We start from the raw sequence: 17,469 nt of genomic DNA, 5'->3' as shown, positions 1-17,469 counted from the left end.
GTATATATATATACAACAGCACAACATGGCTTCCGGTAAGAACTGTACTGAATATGGCTTTATTATATACATCAGTAGTTCACCAGGTGACTATTACACTTCTCCCTCCTTATTGAAGAAGTTAATCATAGCAAATAATCATTGTGCATGACTTGCATGGTATACACAGCTCTTGGTATACATTTCTCAAATGGAACCCATTTTATGTTTCCAAATTCTGCTATAGAATTCTGTAACACAAACAAAATATATGAACTTATTTTCCATATTTACAGATTAAAATTAACCACTGGTTTTGTATTTCGAAGAGGATACCTTCTTTTTTGAACAGAACTTTCAGATCTTGTTGTAGGACTTTGAATCGTTCTAGGCTGAGCCTGTGGAGAATTTTTCTCCAAGGGCTGACCTTGATCTACATTTGGGGGGAGAAATTCCCCTCCTTTGCACCTCCCATGGTGGGTGCTAACCGGGTGCACAGGCGCGGCACTGATCTTGGCGGGAGGGTACCGGCGGTGCTACGGGGTTAAGCCCCGATCTCCTGCGCCCGGAGATCATGATGTAATTTCCAGGTGCATTGCCCTAGTCGTGCCCCGGCACAAAAATTGCCCTTCGCTCCCTGCAGCAGCGCCGAGCGATGGCAGTGACTGCTGCAGGGGACACGAGCAGGGCACCCGGCTGCTAGCGGGTCGCCATTTAACGGTGAGGTGGCCGGCCGCCTTGAAAAAAATGTCGGATTTTTAAAAAAGAATTTGTGCCTCCAGATGTGGTGTCCGTGTCGTGACCGGTCTCTGCTTGAATGCCGGGCTGATCGCACAGCTCTGCCACTTCCCGGTGGTCCAGGTAAGTTAAAAAAAAAAGCTGCAGAGTTCGCTGCATGGGGCTCTTCCCTTTACTTCAGGGAAGAGCCCCTGCAACGCGGCAGTGCTGCGCGTCCCCAGTGCATGGCGCTGCTGAGCCGTGCACCCCGGGTCATGGACTTCCCCCCCTCTTGCACTCCAAGAAGAAGTGGACCGCTTGATTTATTGCTCCACTTCCCTCTTGGAACAAAAAATGGGAATTTCAGAGAGGCTGGAAGAGGTTAGTGCCTGGTGCTAACTTTTCCAGCTTTTCAGATTTAGCGCCCCAAACGGGGCTCATGGGGAATTTCTAGCCCTTGGACTCTCTACACTTTCAGACTGCTTGTCTGCCTGACTCGGGCTCAGACTTAAATTCTGACTTTATCCTGGATTTGTTTCTGGTACGTCTGATGTAGGATTTGCCACTGGTACTCTACTTGTAACAAGACTATCTGACTCGTCAGAATAAATTGAATCATCCCAGCTTTCAACTCCTTCCACATCTGTAGGTAAGATATGATCAATGTGAACAAACCTAACCTTTCCATGATCAAACATCTTGACCAAATATGTGCGAGGGCCACATATCTTCACTACTCTTCCTGGTAACCACTTTAACCATTTATGGTGATGGTTCTTCACTCTAACCTTCCGGTTCAACTTTACACTTCTCGCTCTAACTTTACCTTTATCATGACTCTCTTTTTGCCTTGATTGTTTCTCTTCGCTCTGCTGCACCATTTGAAGTAGGGTGGTACGGTGGAACTTTGGTATGTTTCACATCGTTTCTGCTCATGAACTGTGTGAAGTCTTCTGAACAAAATTGCAGCCCATTATTAGACACAATTTCTTCTGGGAGGCTGTATGAAGAAAACAATCTTTGCAAATGATCTAATGTTTTGCTTGTTGTTATTAGCCACATCGGCAACACCTCCACCCATTTCAAGTGACTAACTATCACTATGAACATTTGCTGTCCTTCTAGCTGAACAAAATCTACATGCAGCCTTTGCCACACTCTGGGAGGCCATTTCCATGGCTGTAACGGTACTTATGGTAGTTTCTTGCTCACCGATTGACATGTTGTACACTGACTGACTATGTATTCTATCTCTTTATCTAAACCTGGTCAGCATAAGTAACTGTATGCAAAGCTCTTGGTCAAGCACATTCCCAAGTGCTGGTCATGAAGATCTCCTAACAATTTAGATCTGAACCTATCTGGAATAACCACTCTTGCTCCCCACGTGATACGATCCTTATCCACTAACAATTCATTCCTATGAACAAAGTATGTATGGATATCTTCCTCTGATACCTGGCTTGGCCATCCATTTGCTATGTAATCATACACCTTTGACATAATTGGGTCATGTTTGATTGCCCTACCAATCTCTTCAGCTGTGACTGGCAGCCCATCAATGTATGAGAAATAGAGCACTTCTTCCTTATTGGGTGTAACTTGTGATGGGGGTGGCAACCTGGACATAGCATCAGCGTTACTGTAATCAGCTGATCATCTGTACGCAATGTCATACGTATACACTGACAAAATCAAAGCCCATCTCTGCATTTGGGGTGCAGCTAAGGTTGGAACTGGGGATTGTGGATGGAGGATTGCTGTCAGGGGCTTATGGTCAGTAACTATGGTAAACTTACGACCAAACAAGTATTTGTGAAACTTCTTAACCCCAAAAATCAATGACAAAGCTTCCCTTTCGATCTGCGCATAATTCCGCTCACTGGCACTGAGAATGAGTGAAGCAAAAGCAATTGGTCTCTCCTCCCCACTATCTAGTACATGAGAGATCACTGCCCCAACACCATACAGAGAGGCATCACACGCTAGCTTGATCTCCTTAGATACATCATAGTGAACTAACATGTACTCTCTACTAACTGGCTTTTACACTCTTTGAATGCTGTGTCACATTCTTTTGACCACTTCCAAGGGACCTGTTTTCTCAACAGCTCATTCAGTGGATGTAACAATACAGCCGAGTTTGGGAGGAACTTTCCGTAATAATTCAAAAGACCCAAAAGTGATTGAAGTTCAGAGACATTCTTGGGAGTGGATGCATTTCTGATTGCATCCAGCTTTCCCTTGGTTGGATGTAAACCTTCTTTGTCTACTCTGTGCCCTAAGTACTCCACTGAGTTTTGAAACAACTCACACTTGTGAGCTGTCACTCATACTCCATGCTTCTCTACCTGTTTGAGCGCTTCATTCAACACTTCATCATGGATTTGCCTGTTTGGTGCTGAAATGAGTATGTCATCCAAATAACACACTACCCTTTCAATCCCTGCAAAATTTGGTTCATTACCCCCTGGAATATGTCAGGGGCAGAAGACACTCCAAATGGTAGCCTATTGAACTGATATAGGCCTCGGTGATTATTTATATTTAAGCATGGCTTGGACTCTTCATCTAACTCAAGTTGTGGGTAGGCGTTTGTTAGATCTAAGTTTGAAAAGATCTGGCCACCTGTCAGCGTTGTGAACAAATCTTCCACATTTGGCAATGTATTGAGTAGATTACACTCTAGAACCTGATTTGCAGTTACCTTATAATCACCACACAACCTTACCTTACCATCTGACTTAGGTACAACAACAATGGGTGTAGCCCAATTACTCAGATCTACTTTAGAGATAATATTCTCAGTTTCTAGTCTTTTGAGTTCTTGCTCAACTTTCCCCTTGAGTGCGTATGGTACGGGACGTGGCTTGCTGTAAACTGGTCTTGTGTCCTTCTGCACTCTGATACTTGCCATGAAGTCTTGGATCGGACTGTCTGTTTCGCTGTACACCTTCGGATACTGCTTGATGACATCATCTTTCAATGCAAATTTTGCTTCCACACGAAAAATCTCATTCCAGTCCAGCTTCAGTGATCCCAACCAATATCTACCTATCAAGGTAGGCTTGTCTCCTGCCACTACTATGAGAGGCAAGCTCTGACACTGATCTTTGTATTTCACTGGTATGGTGACACTTCCTACTACAGGGATTTGCTCTCCTGATTAGCCTCACAGCTCTACCTTCGATTTCTCTAGTCGATAATCACACAACTTTTTGCGATATAGTGATTCCGGTACTACGCTCACAGATGCACCAGTGTCGATTTCCATGGGTATCCTGGTTCCTGTGACATCTACTTGGATGACGATACCTTGCAAATCGCTGTTAGATATCTTCGTGCTCCTGATGACGTGAATCTCCAGAAACTCCTCGTCCTGCTGCTTCTCTTCAACGGTATGTAGTGTCTGGCGATGTCCACTTCAAGCATTGCCAGCCGGTTTACTCTTCTGTTGGCACACCTTTGCAAGATGCCCAGTTTTCTTGCAGTAGAAACACTCTGCCTTCACATATGGACAGCTTTGAGCGATGTGTTGTCCCAGGCACCAATAACACGACTTCAATGCACTGTTACCTTGGCCAATTGCTGAGGCCTTGGGGCCCAACTGCCTTCTACTTTTAGCCTGCAGCCGATTCACTTCGGTTGTCTGACGACTGGAAATGGCGCAGAATTCTCAGGCGTATCAGTCGGCCATATCCATCAGCATAGCTATCTGACAAGCTAAGTCAAAAGCTAAGTTAGGGGTTGTCAACAATTTACTTCTAATACGTTCATTTTTCAACCCATAAACAAAGCGGTCACGCAAAGCTCAGTCCTGAAAGTTTCCGAAATGACAGTGAATGGATAGCTTTTATAAAGCTACAATGTACTCACTGATACCCTTGTCATTTAATTGATCACGTGTTCCAAAATGATAACTTTCAGCAATTTCCAGGGGCCCAGGACTGTAGTGCTGTTCTAACTTGGTTAGGGTCTCCTTCAGTGGCGTGTCCTTCGGCTTGGCGGGAACAAGCACATTTTTCAGGGTTTCATACACTTCGGGGCCTGCTTCAGTCAAAAAAATAGCCCATTTCATTTCTAAAACCTCCCGGTTACGGTTTACATCAACGGTGAATTCGACAATACTATCCGCAGTGAAAAACATTTCTAGCTGCTCCACATACACTCCAAAAGTCTCTCGGTCATGATGGAACTCATCCAAGTGCCTTATTATTCCCATAGGCGCGGCCATCAAGCAACGTCAACAGTTCAGCCACGTGTGCTCGAAATTGACCTCGGATTTTTAAGTTTTTCTGCAAAACGAAGAACCCCTAACAGTCCCTCCGTCGGTTGGCAGGATTATCCTCCAACAAAAATTTCAGCTAGGGAATCCGCAATCGCATCCTCACCACCAATTCTGTGATATCTTGAGACACAGCATATATATACAACAGCACAACATGGCTTCTGGTAAGAACTGTATTGCACCTGGCTTTATTATTATATACATCTGTATTCCACCAGGTGGCTCTATTACAGTTGCGTTGTATATAAAACACTCTCCCGGGACACCCAGCAAGTGGCCAAACAGGGGAATGAGTTGAGAGGCTGGGATCCCCTCTGACTGGTCTGTGTCTACTGCAGGCAGATGCCAACGTTACTGCTTTTCCAGGAAAGATCCAGAAATCTCAGGAAAATGTAGAAAGAGCAGGAAGTCAGCAGTCCAGTCTCACCCAATTCCTTACCTTTGCGTACAGAAAACTGGATGTTCCCTGGGGATAAAGATCAGGGAAATCCACCTTTATATAACATCATTCTCACAGGTTTACTGTGCAAACAACTAGCTCACAGGTTATATTGGCCCTGAATTTGCGGTTAGCAGCAAAGTGAAGGTGTTCGTTGCTCGCCCCGAGTACGCTCTGCACAACGATCTCGCAATTCCTGTGTCGAGAACTTCAGGTTTTCCGACCTTGAAGTCAATTCAACGGAACTTGTTCAAACTGCTGTGGTGTCAACAGGCTGTCTAAGTAACCAATCAAAAGGCAGAATTCTCACAGATAGCAAACAAGGAAGTGAGTAAGCCCTTAAAATGTTAATTTTTTTAAATAGTTAGAGAGACCAAAAGAAAGATTGATGTTCTCACATAGGGAAAAGGCAGACCTAAAATAAAAACGCAGAAACTTAAATAAAAAATTTTTTAAATGTGAAAAGTTTTTTAAGAATTTTAATTTCGATTAAAATCAACAAATTTCACATTGCACAAAATTAAAATTTGTTTTCCAGGCCCTTAACCTTTGTTTAGTAGTTAATAAGCTGTTAAACCCTCAGTTACACCTAATCGCTTTTGGTCTAACTTTTAATGGGGAATTTAACTGCGTACCTACTGCGGAAGAGCCAAAGTTTTTATCAGTTTTAATGATTTACGAGATTTCACTGATTGTCGGCTCTGTTGTGGGGGTGGGGGGTGCACCAAATCCCGAAGTTGCTGTCAGTTTCAAAGGCAGTATGACGGCGTACTCTGACAGGTCTCCGTCATACCGACCGTAAATTCAGGGTCAATATGTATATCCTTCTCACAGCTTGTATCACAAATTATGTTGTGCATAAAAGCACTCAAATGTTACACTGTGTACAGTTCAATTCTCACAGGTTATACTGTGTTTAAAATCACAATCAGGTTACACTGTACACATTGGCCCAGAAATTCGGGTCTCCACGGGTGAGTACACACAGGGTACTCACCCGTAAGCCCAATGGAAGTGCCGGTTTCCTGCATGCACTGCGCATGCACAGGAAACCGGCACTTCCGTTCCCCTGAAAGAAGGGGTTTAGAGGTCGAAGGTGTGCGCAGGAGAGGCTGCGCGTGCGCATCGAACTTACGTTTTTTTTACAGGTTTTCCCGAGAGGGTAAGTCTCCAGAAGTTAGACATGTAAAAAGCAGTTGCAAGGCCTGCTTTTTACAAGGTAAGTGGTGAATTAATTAAAATCTAAAAATTTTTTCCACAGGTTTATTATTTTTAAATACTTTAAAGAAAGGTAAGTTTATTTTTAGCCCCGTTAGAAAATAAAATTATTTTTTTCAAAAATTTAAATTATTGTTTAAAATAGTTATTTCATGTAATTTATAATTTATTTAAAAAATATGATTAAAAAAAAAAAATTATTTGAAGATTTAGTGATGTTTTGGGGCTTATAGTATTTATAAGTTTGACAGCCCTTCCTGTCAAACCTATGAATGAAGCATTCCCTGCTCCGATTGGCTCTCCATGGCCCACGTGATCCCAGGGGACGCATCGAACTAACTGCGCCCCTGGGATACGCAAGCGCTGCATGCCGGCAGTTGGAGGAGGCCCAGGATTGCAATTCCACGGGGGCCCACAGCTCAACGGCCGGCGCGCAAGGTAAGTGCAGGTCGGGGGATTGCACCCACGGGAAGCCCCTGACCCGAATTTCTGGGCCAATAACACCCTCAAAGGTTATATTGTGTATAATTCCTTTTTCACAGCTTATACTAGCGTAGAAATGACTTACCAGTATTATTGGATTTACTTTGAACATGCCATAGGACATTTTTCTGTCAATTATTTTAACAGAACTGTTAACTCTTAAAATAAAACAAATAGACTAACTCGTGCATTAAAACAGTGGACAGATAAATATCATATGTTAAGTATTGGTTTGATAATATCGGCAACAGTAATTTCGAGCCTGATTTTTTCAGCATGCCTCTGTATTATAGCTAACCCTCACACAGTCTATTTTTATTTCTATTCCAGAAACCTTGCCAATAACAGGTTTTCAAGCTTGTCCTGGAAGCCCTTTCGATACCTGGAATTGACACACTTGTAAGTGGTGTTTCATAAACATTTAGGATAAAATTAATGCGAGGGTTTCCAATGTACTAAAATCTTATCTAGGCTTTTAATACTTTGACAGCATGGAATTATTTACTAAACTGAAAAATATATATTTATTATATTAATGACAATAGCCTAGAAATTATGCATTGTGATATTACCATAAGGAAATTTAAAAGATTGATTTGAAATGACTTTGTCCAATATTTTAATGAGGGTGGTTATCTGTTTGTTCTGAATAGGTTAATGCTTCCATTCGAACAGTGGACAGAAGCAATTTTTCCAAACTCATTAGGTACTCATGCAGCAGTTTAATATCTGGGCTTATATACTAGATGTAGGCTTTATAATCAAATTTTTTATTTGTTAGTTATGTTCTACTATGTAGTAGCTTTCTGTACTTTAATCCCAAATTTCTGCATTGGAGACCTGTATTTCTCTGTTCAAATTATAGCAGGGAGGAGTCACAGGGCTCGATTTTCCCAGCCTCGAGGAGGTGGGTTTGGAGGCGTGCGAGTTGTTAAAATCGCCAAAATTGGCGGGCAGTGTACAGATAACTGTAGCTATAGTAAAGACAGCTGCTTTATGGTAGCTGTAGTAAAGACAGCTGCTTGACGGCAGTCGTATAAATAGGAAGCCATCTTGGCCATGCGGCAGTACTGCATGAGCTGGCACTGACTCAAGACCTAATAAAGAGTACTCAACGATATCTACTCGTAAGCCTCTTTATACTAAGATATAAGATAACATTACATGGTACCAGGATTTATAGAATGCATGATACGGGCATACCACAACAATGGAAGGGATAATACCACCGACTAGCCTGCAACTTGAAGGAAATCTGGACGAAAATTGGCGCGAATTCAAACAACACTTCTCTACCTCACAGCGATCGACGCCACGACTAGCTCTGGAACACGTAAGGTAGCTTTGTTGCTAACAGTGGCTGCCTCGCAGGCAATCGAGCTGTATAATACATTTATGTTTACAGCTGAAGGTGACAAAAATGATCTGGACAAGGTGATAGATTTGTTCGATAAATACTGCACACCTAAAAAGAATGAAACGTTCAAGAGATTTGTTTTTCGCTCCCGCGTGCAAAAGCAAGGAGAATCCTTTGATGTTTTTCTGACGGACTTGAAAACAAAAGCACAAACATGTAACTTTGGAGACTTGAAGGAATCGATGATACGCGATCAGGTCGTTTTCGGAATACTTGACAAGAAGATGAGGGAGAGAATGCTTAGGGACAATGACTTAACTTTGGATGCTGCAGTAAAAATATGTCATGCTAGTGAACTCTCAGCCATGCACACGCAAACATTCGATGGGAGAACTACAGCAACGGGCGTGAGAGCGCTGGGACTGGACAACCTACCAGTGGATGTAGTACACAGCAGAAGGGACACAAGAGAGCATACAGAGTTCAGGACTATGACGCCATACGATTGCAGATGGTACGGCAATAGACACGTGGCAAGACAATGTCCGGCTTATGGGAAGAACTGCGCAAAATGTAAAGGCAGGAATCACTTTGCTAAAATGTGCTTTTGGGAAGAGAAAACCGAAGGTAAAAAGACAGTGCACGCTATTGAGACTGAAGACACAGAATCAGAGACTTTGTATGTTGGAATGGTGCAAAATGACTTAAAACAGGGTAAAGATATGGAAAAGGAAGTACATTCCGTAGGACTAAAGACTGAAGTTTGGATAGCCCCCTTGCTGGTAAATGGCACCATTGTTCCCTTCAAGCTAGATACAGGTGCTAAGGCAAACCTCATAAGCTGGAGTGATGCACGGAATCTCAAAGTGAGACCAAAAATACTGAACAGGACAGTGGCTTTGAAGGCGTACAATGGACAAAGTATTGAAACAAAAGGAACGTGTAGGCTGAATGTTAAGGTAAAAAATCGCATTCACCCATTGACGTTTGTTATAGTGCCTGAAGGACATGAGTCACTGTTGGGGGATAAGGCATGTGTGGATTTGGGCTTGGTAAAATGAGTCTATACTATTAATGAACTGAACTGTGTGCAGAGTGCCCCCCAAGACAGTACAAATATAAAGCATGATGCTATAACATACAAGTACGCAGATGTATTTCAGGGTTTCGGAGCACTGCCCTTTACATACTCCATCAAACTGAGAGATGACGCACAACCTGTGATTCACGCACCCAGGAGAGTTCCGGTGGCCCTCCGTGAGAAACTGCGGAAAGAGCTAGACCGCATGGAGGGACTAGGTGTCATAAAGAAGACTGAGGAACCGACTGACTGGGTAAATTCCATGGTTTGCGTCAATTCAAAAAAGACTGATAAATTTCATGTCTGCATGGATCCCAAGGACCTTCACGCTAATATAAAAAGAGAGCACTATCAAATCCCTAAGAGAGAGGAAATAGTCAGCGAAATGACAGGAGCAAAATTCTTCTCCAAGATGGATGCCTCGCATGGATTCTGGCAGCTGAAACTTGATGAAGAGAGTGCTAAGCTGTGCACCTTTAACACCCCGTTTGGTCGATACTCTTACCAGCGCCTGCCCTTCGGCATTAGCTCCGCCCCAGAAATCTTCCACAGAGCAATTGAGCAAATCATCGAGGGCCTGGATGGTGTGCGGGTGTACATCGATAATCTAGTAGTATGGGGCTCCACTCAGGGAGAGCACGACACCAGACTGGAAAAAACACTTCAGAGGATACGGCAGTATGGACTCAAACTAAATAAAGACAAATGTCAGTTCAGCGTCAATGAAATCACATTCCTCGGGGACAAGATTTCTGCAGAAGGGATTCAGCCAGACAAGTCAAAGGTAAAGGCCATACATGACATGGAAAAACCAAAGGACAAGAAAGGGGTTCAGCGGGCCCTTGGCATGGTTAATTACCTAGGGAAATTCATTCCAAATCTGGCAGTGAAAACCGCTCACTTGAGAAAACTGCTGCACCAAGAGACAGAGTTCCAATGGGGACATGAACATGAGAATGAATGGAAGGGGCTGCTACACATTCTAGCAAGTGAACCCCTACTGAAGTTCTTCTGCCCTGAAAAGAGGCCAAAAGTGTCCACAGATGCCTCTAAGGATGGATTAGGGGCTGTACTTCTACAGGAAGATGAAGGAGAATGGCGACCGGTGCTATATGCGTCATGCTCCATGACGACTACAGAGTGCCGGTATGCGCAAATAGAGGAGTGCCTGGGCTTGGCATTTGGGTGTGAAAAATGTCATACCTACATCTATGGACTTCCCAAGGTTATCCTAGAAACTGACCATAAGCCACTGCTAGGGATTGCAAAAAAAGAATCTGTGTGACATGTCATCACGGATACAGCGCCTAATGATGAGACTACAATGTTATGATTTTGAGCTCACATATGTGCCAGGGACACAAATGTTCATAGCAGATACACTATCCAGGGCTGCGCCTCGTGCCACACAAAACAGTGAAACAGAAGAGGATGTGGCCCTTCATGTGGATATGGTCTATGCAGCATTGCCCGCCTCACAGGAACAACTATCAAAGATAGCCACAGAGACATCAAAGGACCCTGTTCTGAGGAAAGTGATGAGAAATCTTCAAGAGGGTTGGAAGAAAGGGTAATGTAAACAATATCATCATATTCAGTCTGAGCTTTCTGTGGTCAATGGACTACTGCTTAAGTGTGACAGGATTGTAGTGCCCATCTCTATGCAATGAGAAATGCTTCACAGGATACATGAAGGGCACCTGGGTGTGGAAAAGTCAAAAAGAAGAGCACGTGAGGCACTCTACTGGCCAAACATGAACTCTGATATTGACCAGATGATCAGTGAGTGTGCTACATGTCAGGAGTATCACTACAAGCAAACAAAAGAGCCCCTCATTACCACAGAGCTCCCATCACAACCTTGGGGAAAGGTAGGAACTGATATTTTTCACTACGAAGGAAAAGACTATTTGTTAGTTATTGATTATTACTCTAATTATCCTGAGATTGCTCTCCTACCCAGCACCACGTCAAGAGCTGTGATAACTCACCTGAAGTCAATCTTTTCCAGGCAGGGCATTCCTCTAACTCTGGTCTCTGATAATGGCTCTCCCTATGCCAGTCATGAGTTTCAGTCGTTTGCTACAGAGTATGAGTTTAAGCATGTAACCTCCAGCCCGCTCTACCCTCAAGCCAATGGAAAAGCAGAGAAGGGGGTACAGATTGTGAAAAGACTATTAAAGAAAGCAGCACACAGCAACACTGACCCATATCTGGCCATGATGTCGTACAGGGCGGCTCCGCTGGAAAGTGGCAAGTCTCCAGCTGAGCTCTTACTGGGTCGCAAAATCCGTACTCGACTTCCCAGGCATGTCGCACTTGATCACAGAGATGAGGTATGGGCAGACAAGGCCCGGAAACTTCAGCGGAAACAAAAAACACTCCATGACCGCACAGCCACTGCACTAGTGCCTCTACAGGAGAAGGATGTAGTTCGCATTGAAGGGCCTGGGTCATGGAATCAAAGAGCCACCGTTCTACAACAAGTCACCCCCAGGTCATACAGTGTCATGACAGAAAATGGCAATGTGTATCGCAGAAACAGGAGGCACCTACTGAAAACCACTGAGACCTATCAGCCGCAGGAGGACAGAGAGGATGAGCTGATGATGGAAATCCGACAGAGTGACGAGGAGACGAGGGCAATGCCACAAAGTGATGAAGTACACAGGGGTGACAATGAGACAAGGGATCCGTGTGGTACAGACATGAACTTAATGGACACAACTGGATTGGCCCAGCAAATACCCGCTCAGCTACGCAGGTCACAGCGCACCAGAAAGCCTGTCGTTAGACTCGACCTGTAGACAAGGGAAAGACTGTAAACAGCTAATGGACTTCTGGGTGTGGGTAGTGTTTATATGTACCGGGAGTTATTGCAAGGTATAGTTACACTGACAGTTTTTAAATGTTGTTAATAGTAGTTACACTGACTGTTTTTATATGGTGTTAATATCTGTTCTATGTGTTATGTTATGTTATGGTGTTTACTGTTTATGTCATCGTTGAGGGGGAAAGATGTACAGATAACTGTAGCTGTAGTAAAGACAGCTGCTTTATGGTAGCTGTAGTAAAGGCAGCTGCTTGACGGCAGTTTTATAAATAGGAAGCCATCTTGGCCATGCGGCAGTACTGCACGAGCTGGCACTGACTCAAGACCTAATAAAGAGTACTCAATGATATCTACTCGTAAGTCTCTTAATACTAAGATATAAGATAACATTACAGGCGGTGGGCCCGTTCCTGCCTCCATCCCACCTCTGAGCAATTTTCCCAAATGTGTGCTTTCTGACCCGCTTTCCATCCCGCCTCCAAGAGGCGGGATAGGCCCTTAAGGCCCTTAACAACCACTTAATTGTCTCTATAATCCCATTTTGAGAGGCCTTTCCAATTTTAACACATTTCCCCCATTCTACATGCCTCCTCTGGAACATGCCAGGTAATCCTGGCGGCCTCACTAGTGGATTGCTTACAAACAGCTGCAGCTCCACCATTACAAAGGAGTTTTCACCGATGATCATTTGCAGGTGGCAGAACTTTGTTGTTTCAAGTCTGGGGAAACTTTTAGCAGGCATACTCAGTGTTATGGAAGTTTGGAGCCTGACACCCATCTCCAGTGTGACCTCCTTTGAAACGCCTCTCCCCACCTTGACTGAGCGCTTCCTCAACTGAGGCATATACCAGAAGCATGGCGACCATTTAATTCCTTTCCTCCTGGACATCAGATTTGGATGAAGACCAGCCACGGCAGCAGTAGAACCATGAGCAACAGCAGCACCAACAGCAGGAACATCAACAGGAGCGTCAAGCTGCTAGTCACCCACCAGAGAATGCACAGGCCAGAAGGTGCCAGAGAGCCACCATATTGCTGCCCGGGATGCAAGGGACGCACTCATGTTGGTCACTTGCTTAGCCTGCACAATCAAACAGTTTAGCCTCGCACCTTCTTACCAGAGCATCGACAATATTGGACAAGAACCTGCGGATTCCTCTCACTCTGACCACCATACTGACAATTGCAAGTCAACCTAAGCCCTCAATATGGAAGTCTCATTAGCAAAATGACACGTGCCACAACTGCAACAGTTTGCCATCAGAACTTTTTATGACAATAAGCAACTGATGGCTTCTCAAAATTAAATACAACATTACACCCAAGTGACAACCCTTGTGACTACTTGTGCATTATCTTCCTCTTACGCGTGCTCCTGCGTGGTGCTTTCCCTGTGGTTTCAGTAGATGTGGAGGCCCCTTGCTCACTTTGTTGCTGCTCCTGTTTCGACACCTTTGGCGGGCGTCCTCTGGGGTTGCGAACCTGTGAGGGCTTGGCAACAGTCTGCTGCTCCTGCGGCTGTGCAGGGACTGAGACGCCGATCTCAGTTGGTTGAGGACTCTGGTGGGGCTCTGACCGAGGGCTCTGCAGTGACATGGTCGTGTGAGCGCTTGGAGAGGAGCACCCACTTCCTTGTTGTCTGCCACCAACATCCCTCTCATGGGTCAGCCCCACTTCAGAGCTAGCAAGTAGCTGGACAGCACTTTGCTGCACTGCAGGGGGGCCATGAGGACCCGTTTCTGCACTGGAAGTCCTACTCCAGAGGACTTCCATGAAGGTCTGGTTTGATTGCTCAATAGCTGACCATCGCTCCTCAGGAAATGTCATTCTATTCTGAACAATTACCATGTTTTCCATACCCTGGTGACTAAGCTCCTCCATGGCCGTAGCCATCCTCTCCTCTACCGTAGCCATCTTCTCCTCTACCGTAGCCATCCTCTCCTCTGCGGTAGCCAGCCTTACCACGGAGGTTGCCTTCCTTTCCACGAAGGTTGCCATCCTTTCCGTGGTGATGCGTTCATGCGCCAATGCCTCCAGAAAGGCTCTGCTCATGTTCGCGATGGACTCCTCCATTCACTCTACACTCCCAGCGACCCTGGAGACTAAACCTGCCAGAGACTCCTGCACCTGTTCCCGGAGTTCAAGTACCGCTCTCCTTCTGGATGGACCCAGAGGCAGAGGGTCGACATGCAGCGGAGCTGAGCTGGGAGAGTCCTGCACCCTCCAATGAGGACTCTCCACTGCTGTCCCTCTCTCCACCATCTGCTGATGCTCACTTGTGAGCTGTGATACACCAGGTGACAACACTACTCTATCTCCCGAAGGTCCCACTGAGGTGTGAGTGTCTGCGCTGGTGCTGGGTGCTCTGAATTTTGCTGATGCTGCGCCCTCAGAGTTTGCAGCTTCCTCTGAGGAGTCTGGAAGCTCAGGCTCTTCCTCCTGGACAGTGGGGACGGGGGCTCTCGATGGTCCTGTGGGGGAGTAAAGGAAAGAGTTAGAGATGTGAGGTCAAGGTTACATGAACATTGAAAAGTGCAGATGATCATAAGTCAATCTGTTAGAGCATCAGATTCATTATCAGTGACTCAAGCAATGTCAAGGAGAGAGATGCCAAACTATTCTGTCACCAGCTTGCTGCGATGCGCCCAACTGTCCGTCCCCCACTTGGGAATCATCCTCGATTCCGGCGATCTCCAGGGCCGCCTCCTCCCAGGGGGTGAGCTGGGCTACTGAGGTGGCCCTCCTCCAGTCATGGCTCTTTCCCTCTTATTGTGGGCTCTCTTTTCCTGCAATGAGGGATACAAGTGGAGTTTGAGTGAGAATGAAGGAGTGAGTGTAGAGAATCCATAGCATAGATGCTTAGAAGGATACAAAGGACCCTCCCTGTGTGCTGAAAGTTGTTGTTGTCATGGCATCACAGTGATAGGGAGTGTGAGGGCTGCATGGTCGAATAGTTAAGTGAATGTGACCTTAGAGAGAGAAGGAATGGGTAAGGGTGCAGGGATGTAAGTGTCAAGTGGGATGTGGAGGAAGAGGTTGGCAAAGCAGCGTGCTGGTGAGGAGAGGCGATGTAGGGGGTTTGCACAGGCGTGTTTGGTCAGTCAGCTTTGCCTCTGGCTACCTTCTTTGAGCGTTTTTTCTCCCGCAACCTCACTTCGTTACTTTTGGCCTCAGTGACCTGGCACTCCAGGTATTCTAACTTGGCCTGGTGCTTCCCCATTAATTGTACCCTTTCCTGATTTAAAGCCTGGAGCGCTACCAATAATTTCTCCCCTGCTAGGGCCTTATCCTGAATCTCCAGGGCTGACTCTTTGATCTTGGCTGCCTATGCTGCAATAACTCCGTCCAAAAGCTGGACCTGCTTTTTGTAGCACATCAGCCAAACTGCCTTTTCTATAGACTTCTTATGCTCTGTACCCTCTGTCCACTTGGCTGCGGCATCTACCGGATGCCTAGCCCTTAACAGAGTGGTGATCCACCTTTTGGTGATATTCACCTTCTTAAACACATAGGGGGAGAAATTGGGTGAGTAGTGCCACCTGTTATCGCCTAAAGAGGCAGTCAGTGGCTGTAGCGCCACTGGCTGCGTCTCCGGCGATATTCAGTTGGGGCGCTAATGGTGGCGTTAGGCATTTGCGCTGCGCCGCCACCGATGACGTCATCGGTGTGCACAGCGCCCCATTCGTGCCCCGTTCGCGATATTTGGTAGCGAACGCCGCAGTTGCGCCGCTCGCTACCCGCGCCCGGTTCACGGGGCCTTACTGTGCCGGCAGCGGCGCAAGTTAAGGTGGAGGTGCGGGGCGGCCACTTTTCCGGCGGCCGCCTGCCAGCACCTCCGTCCCCGGCCTCCTAACCCCCCCCCCCCCGTGGCATTGCCGGCTGTTTCCCGAGAGCCCGGCACTTCTCCTTGGTGCCGGGCTCATTTGCCGGCACTCGCGATCGGGGCTCGCGCTGTTGCAGGCACCTCCCCCTTAACAGTGGGAGGAAGGCCTGCAGTACCGCAGTGTGCCGTGCCGCAGCGTGTGGCGCTGTGGCACGTTGCACTGCGATAATCAGTTTCAGTGCCCTAAGAGGGATGCGGAGCGCCTCGAGCCTCACCCCGTGTCCCTCGAGGGGCAATGAAACTGAATATCTGGCGATCGGTATCACTCCGATCGCTGCGCTAAATCCTGCGCTCCGCCGACTTTTGCGCCACTTTGGCGCCCCAACCCAATTTCTAGACCATAATCTGAAATCCTTTCCTCCATCACAGTTCGCTCATCCAAACCATTGTCTACTGTATCACAACCCTGTTGCCACTGTCCTGCCGCGGTCGCCATTTCTGTAGTGGGTTTGCACAGGCGTGTTTGGTCAGTCAGCTTTGCCTCTGACTACCTTCTTTGAGCGGTTTGAATTGCTCGCCCCCTGGGTTCTGGACACCGGACTTAGATACAGGCAGCGATACAGAAAATCGAGTAGACAAGTGGTTTGGTGTAAAAGAACCAAGATTTTATTGAACTGAAAACGTATAACGATCTTACATGAGAAAATTACTGGTACAGCACACTACAGACATAAAATGCTTATACTTAAAGGGAATGGGGAACACACGGCACAATCGAGGGAAAACAACTATATTAGCAATCCCCTTAACTCCCACCCCCTATACCTAACTAGATTAGACTATGAGGGGCCAGAACTTCATGCTCACCAATCCAACAACTTGTTACGTTTAAAAAAAAACAGTTGAAGGTTTTGGGTTCACTCCTTGTGCACTCTGTGGCCTGCCGACGTCACATGGTTCCAGCGCGCTGCAAGGGTGCCGTTCAGGTAAAATACCCCAATATTAAAGTCTCTGCCTGGGTATTTTACCTCGCAGGACGGGCTCTTCTTCAGTTGATGTTCTTCCTTGGTTGATCCTGTTGGGTTGAATGAGCTGGACTGAGGGCCCGTTTATTCGAAGCCCCACGCAGTCTTCTTCATACAACCCGTCTTGGTTGTAATCTGGCAGCGAGTTGAGAGGCAGGAGGCAGGAGAGAAGAGGCAAGAGAGAGAGTGGCTTCCTGATGGGCCCATAGTTATACCCCCATCGGGA

At 46.1% G+C, this 17,469-nt stretch overlaps 1 protein-coding gene across 3 annotated transcripts in view; it reads left to right on the top strand.

Moving 5' to 3' along the window:
* The window catches only part of ntrk2a (neurotrophic tyrosine kinase, receptor, type 2a), a 440,469-nt gene that overhangs the window by 157,880 nt on the left and 265,120 nt on the right, over nucleotides 1–17,469 (top strand). For all 3 annotated transcript variants that reach the window (XM_085985245.1, XM_085985243.1, XM_085985240.1), the window contains exon 4: nucleotides 7,455–7,523. In XM_085985245.1, coding sequence (XP_085841371.1) covers nucleotides 7,455–7,523 — 69 coding nt within the window. The remainder of the gene's footprint in view (nucleotides 1–7,454; nucleotides 7,524–17,469) is intronic.

Source organism: Somniosus microcephalus, chromosome 1 (genome assembly GCF_052327205.1).
Source record: "Somniosus microcephalus isolate GS21.2 chromosome 1, FLI_Smic_1.0, whole genome shotgun sequence".
In the NCBI taxonomy this organism is placed as follows: Eukaryota; Metazoa; Chordata; class Chondrichthyes; order Squaliformes; family Somniosidae; genus Somniosus; species Somniosus microcephalus.
The sequence above is the reverse complement of the archived record's forward strand: the minus strand, read 5'-3'. Positions and strand labels throughout refer to the sequence as shown.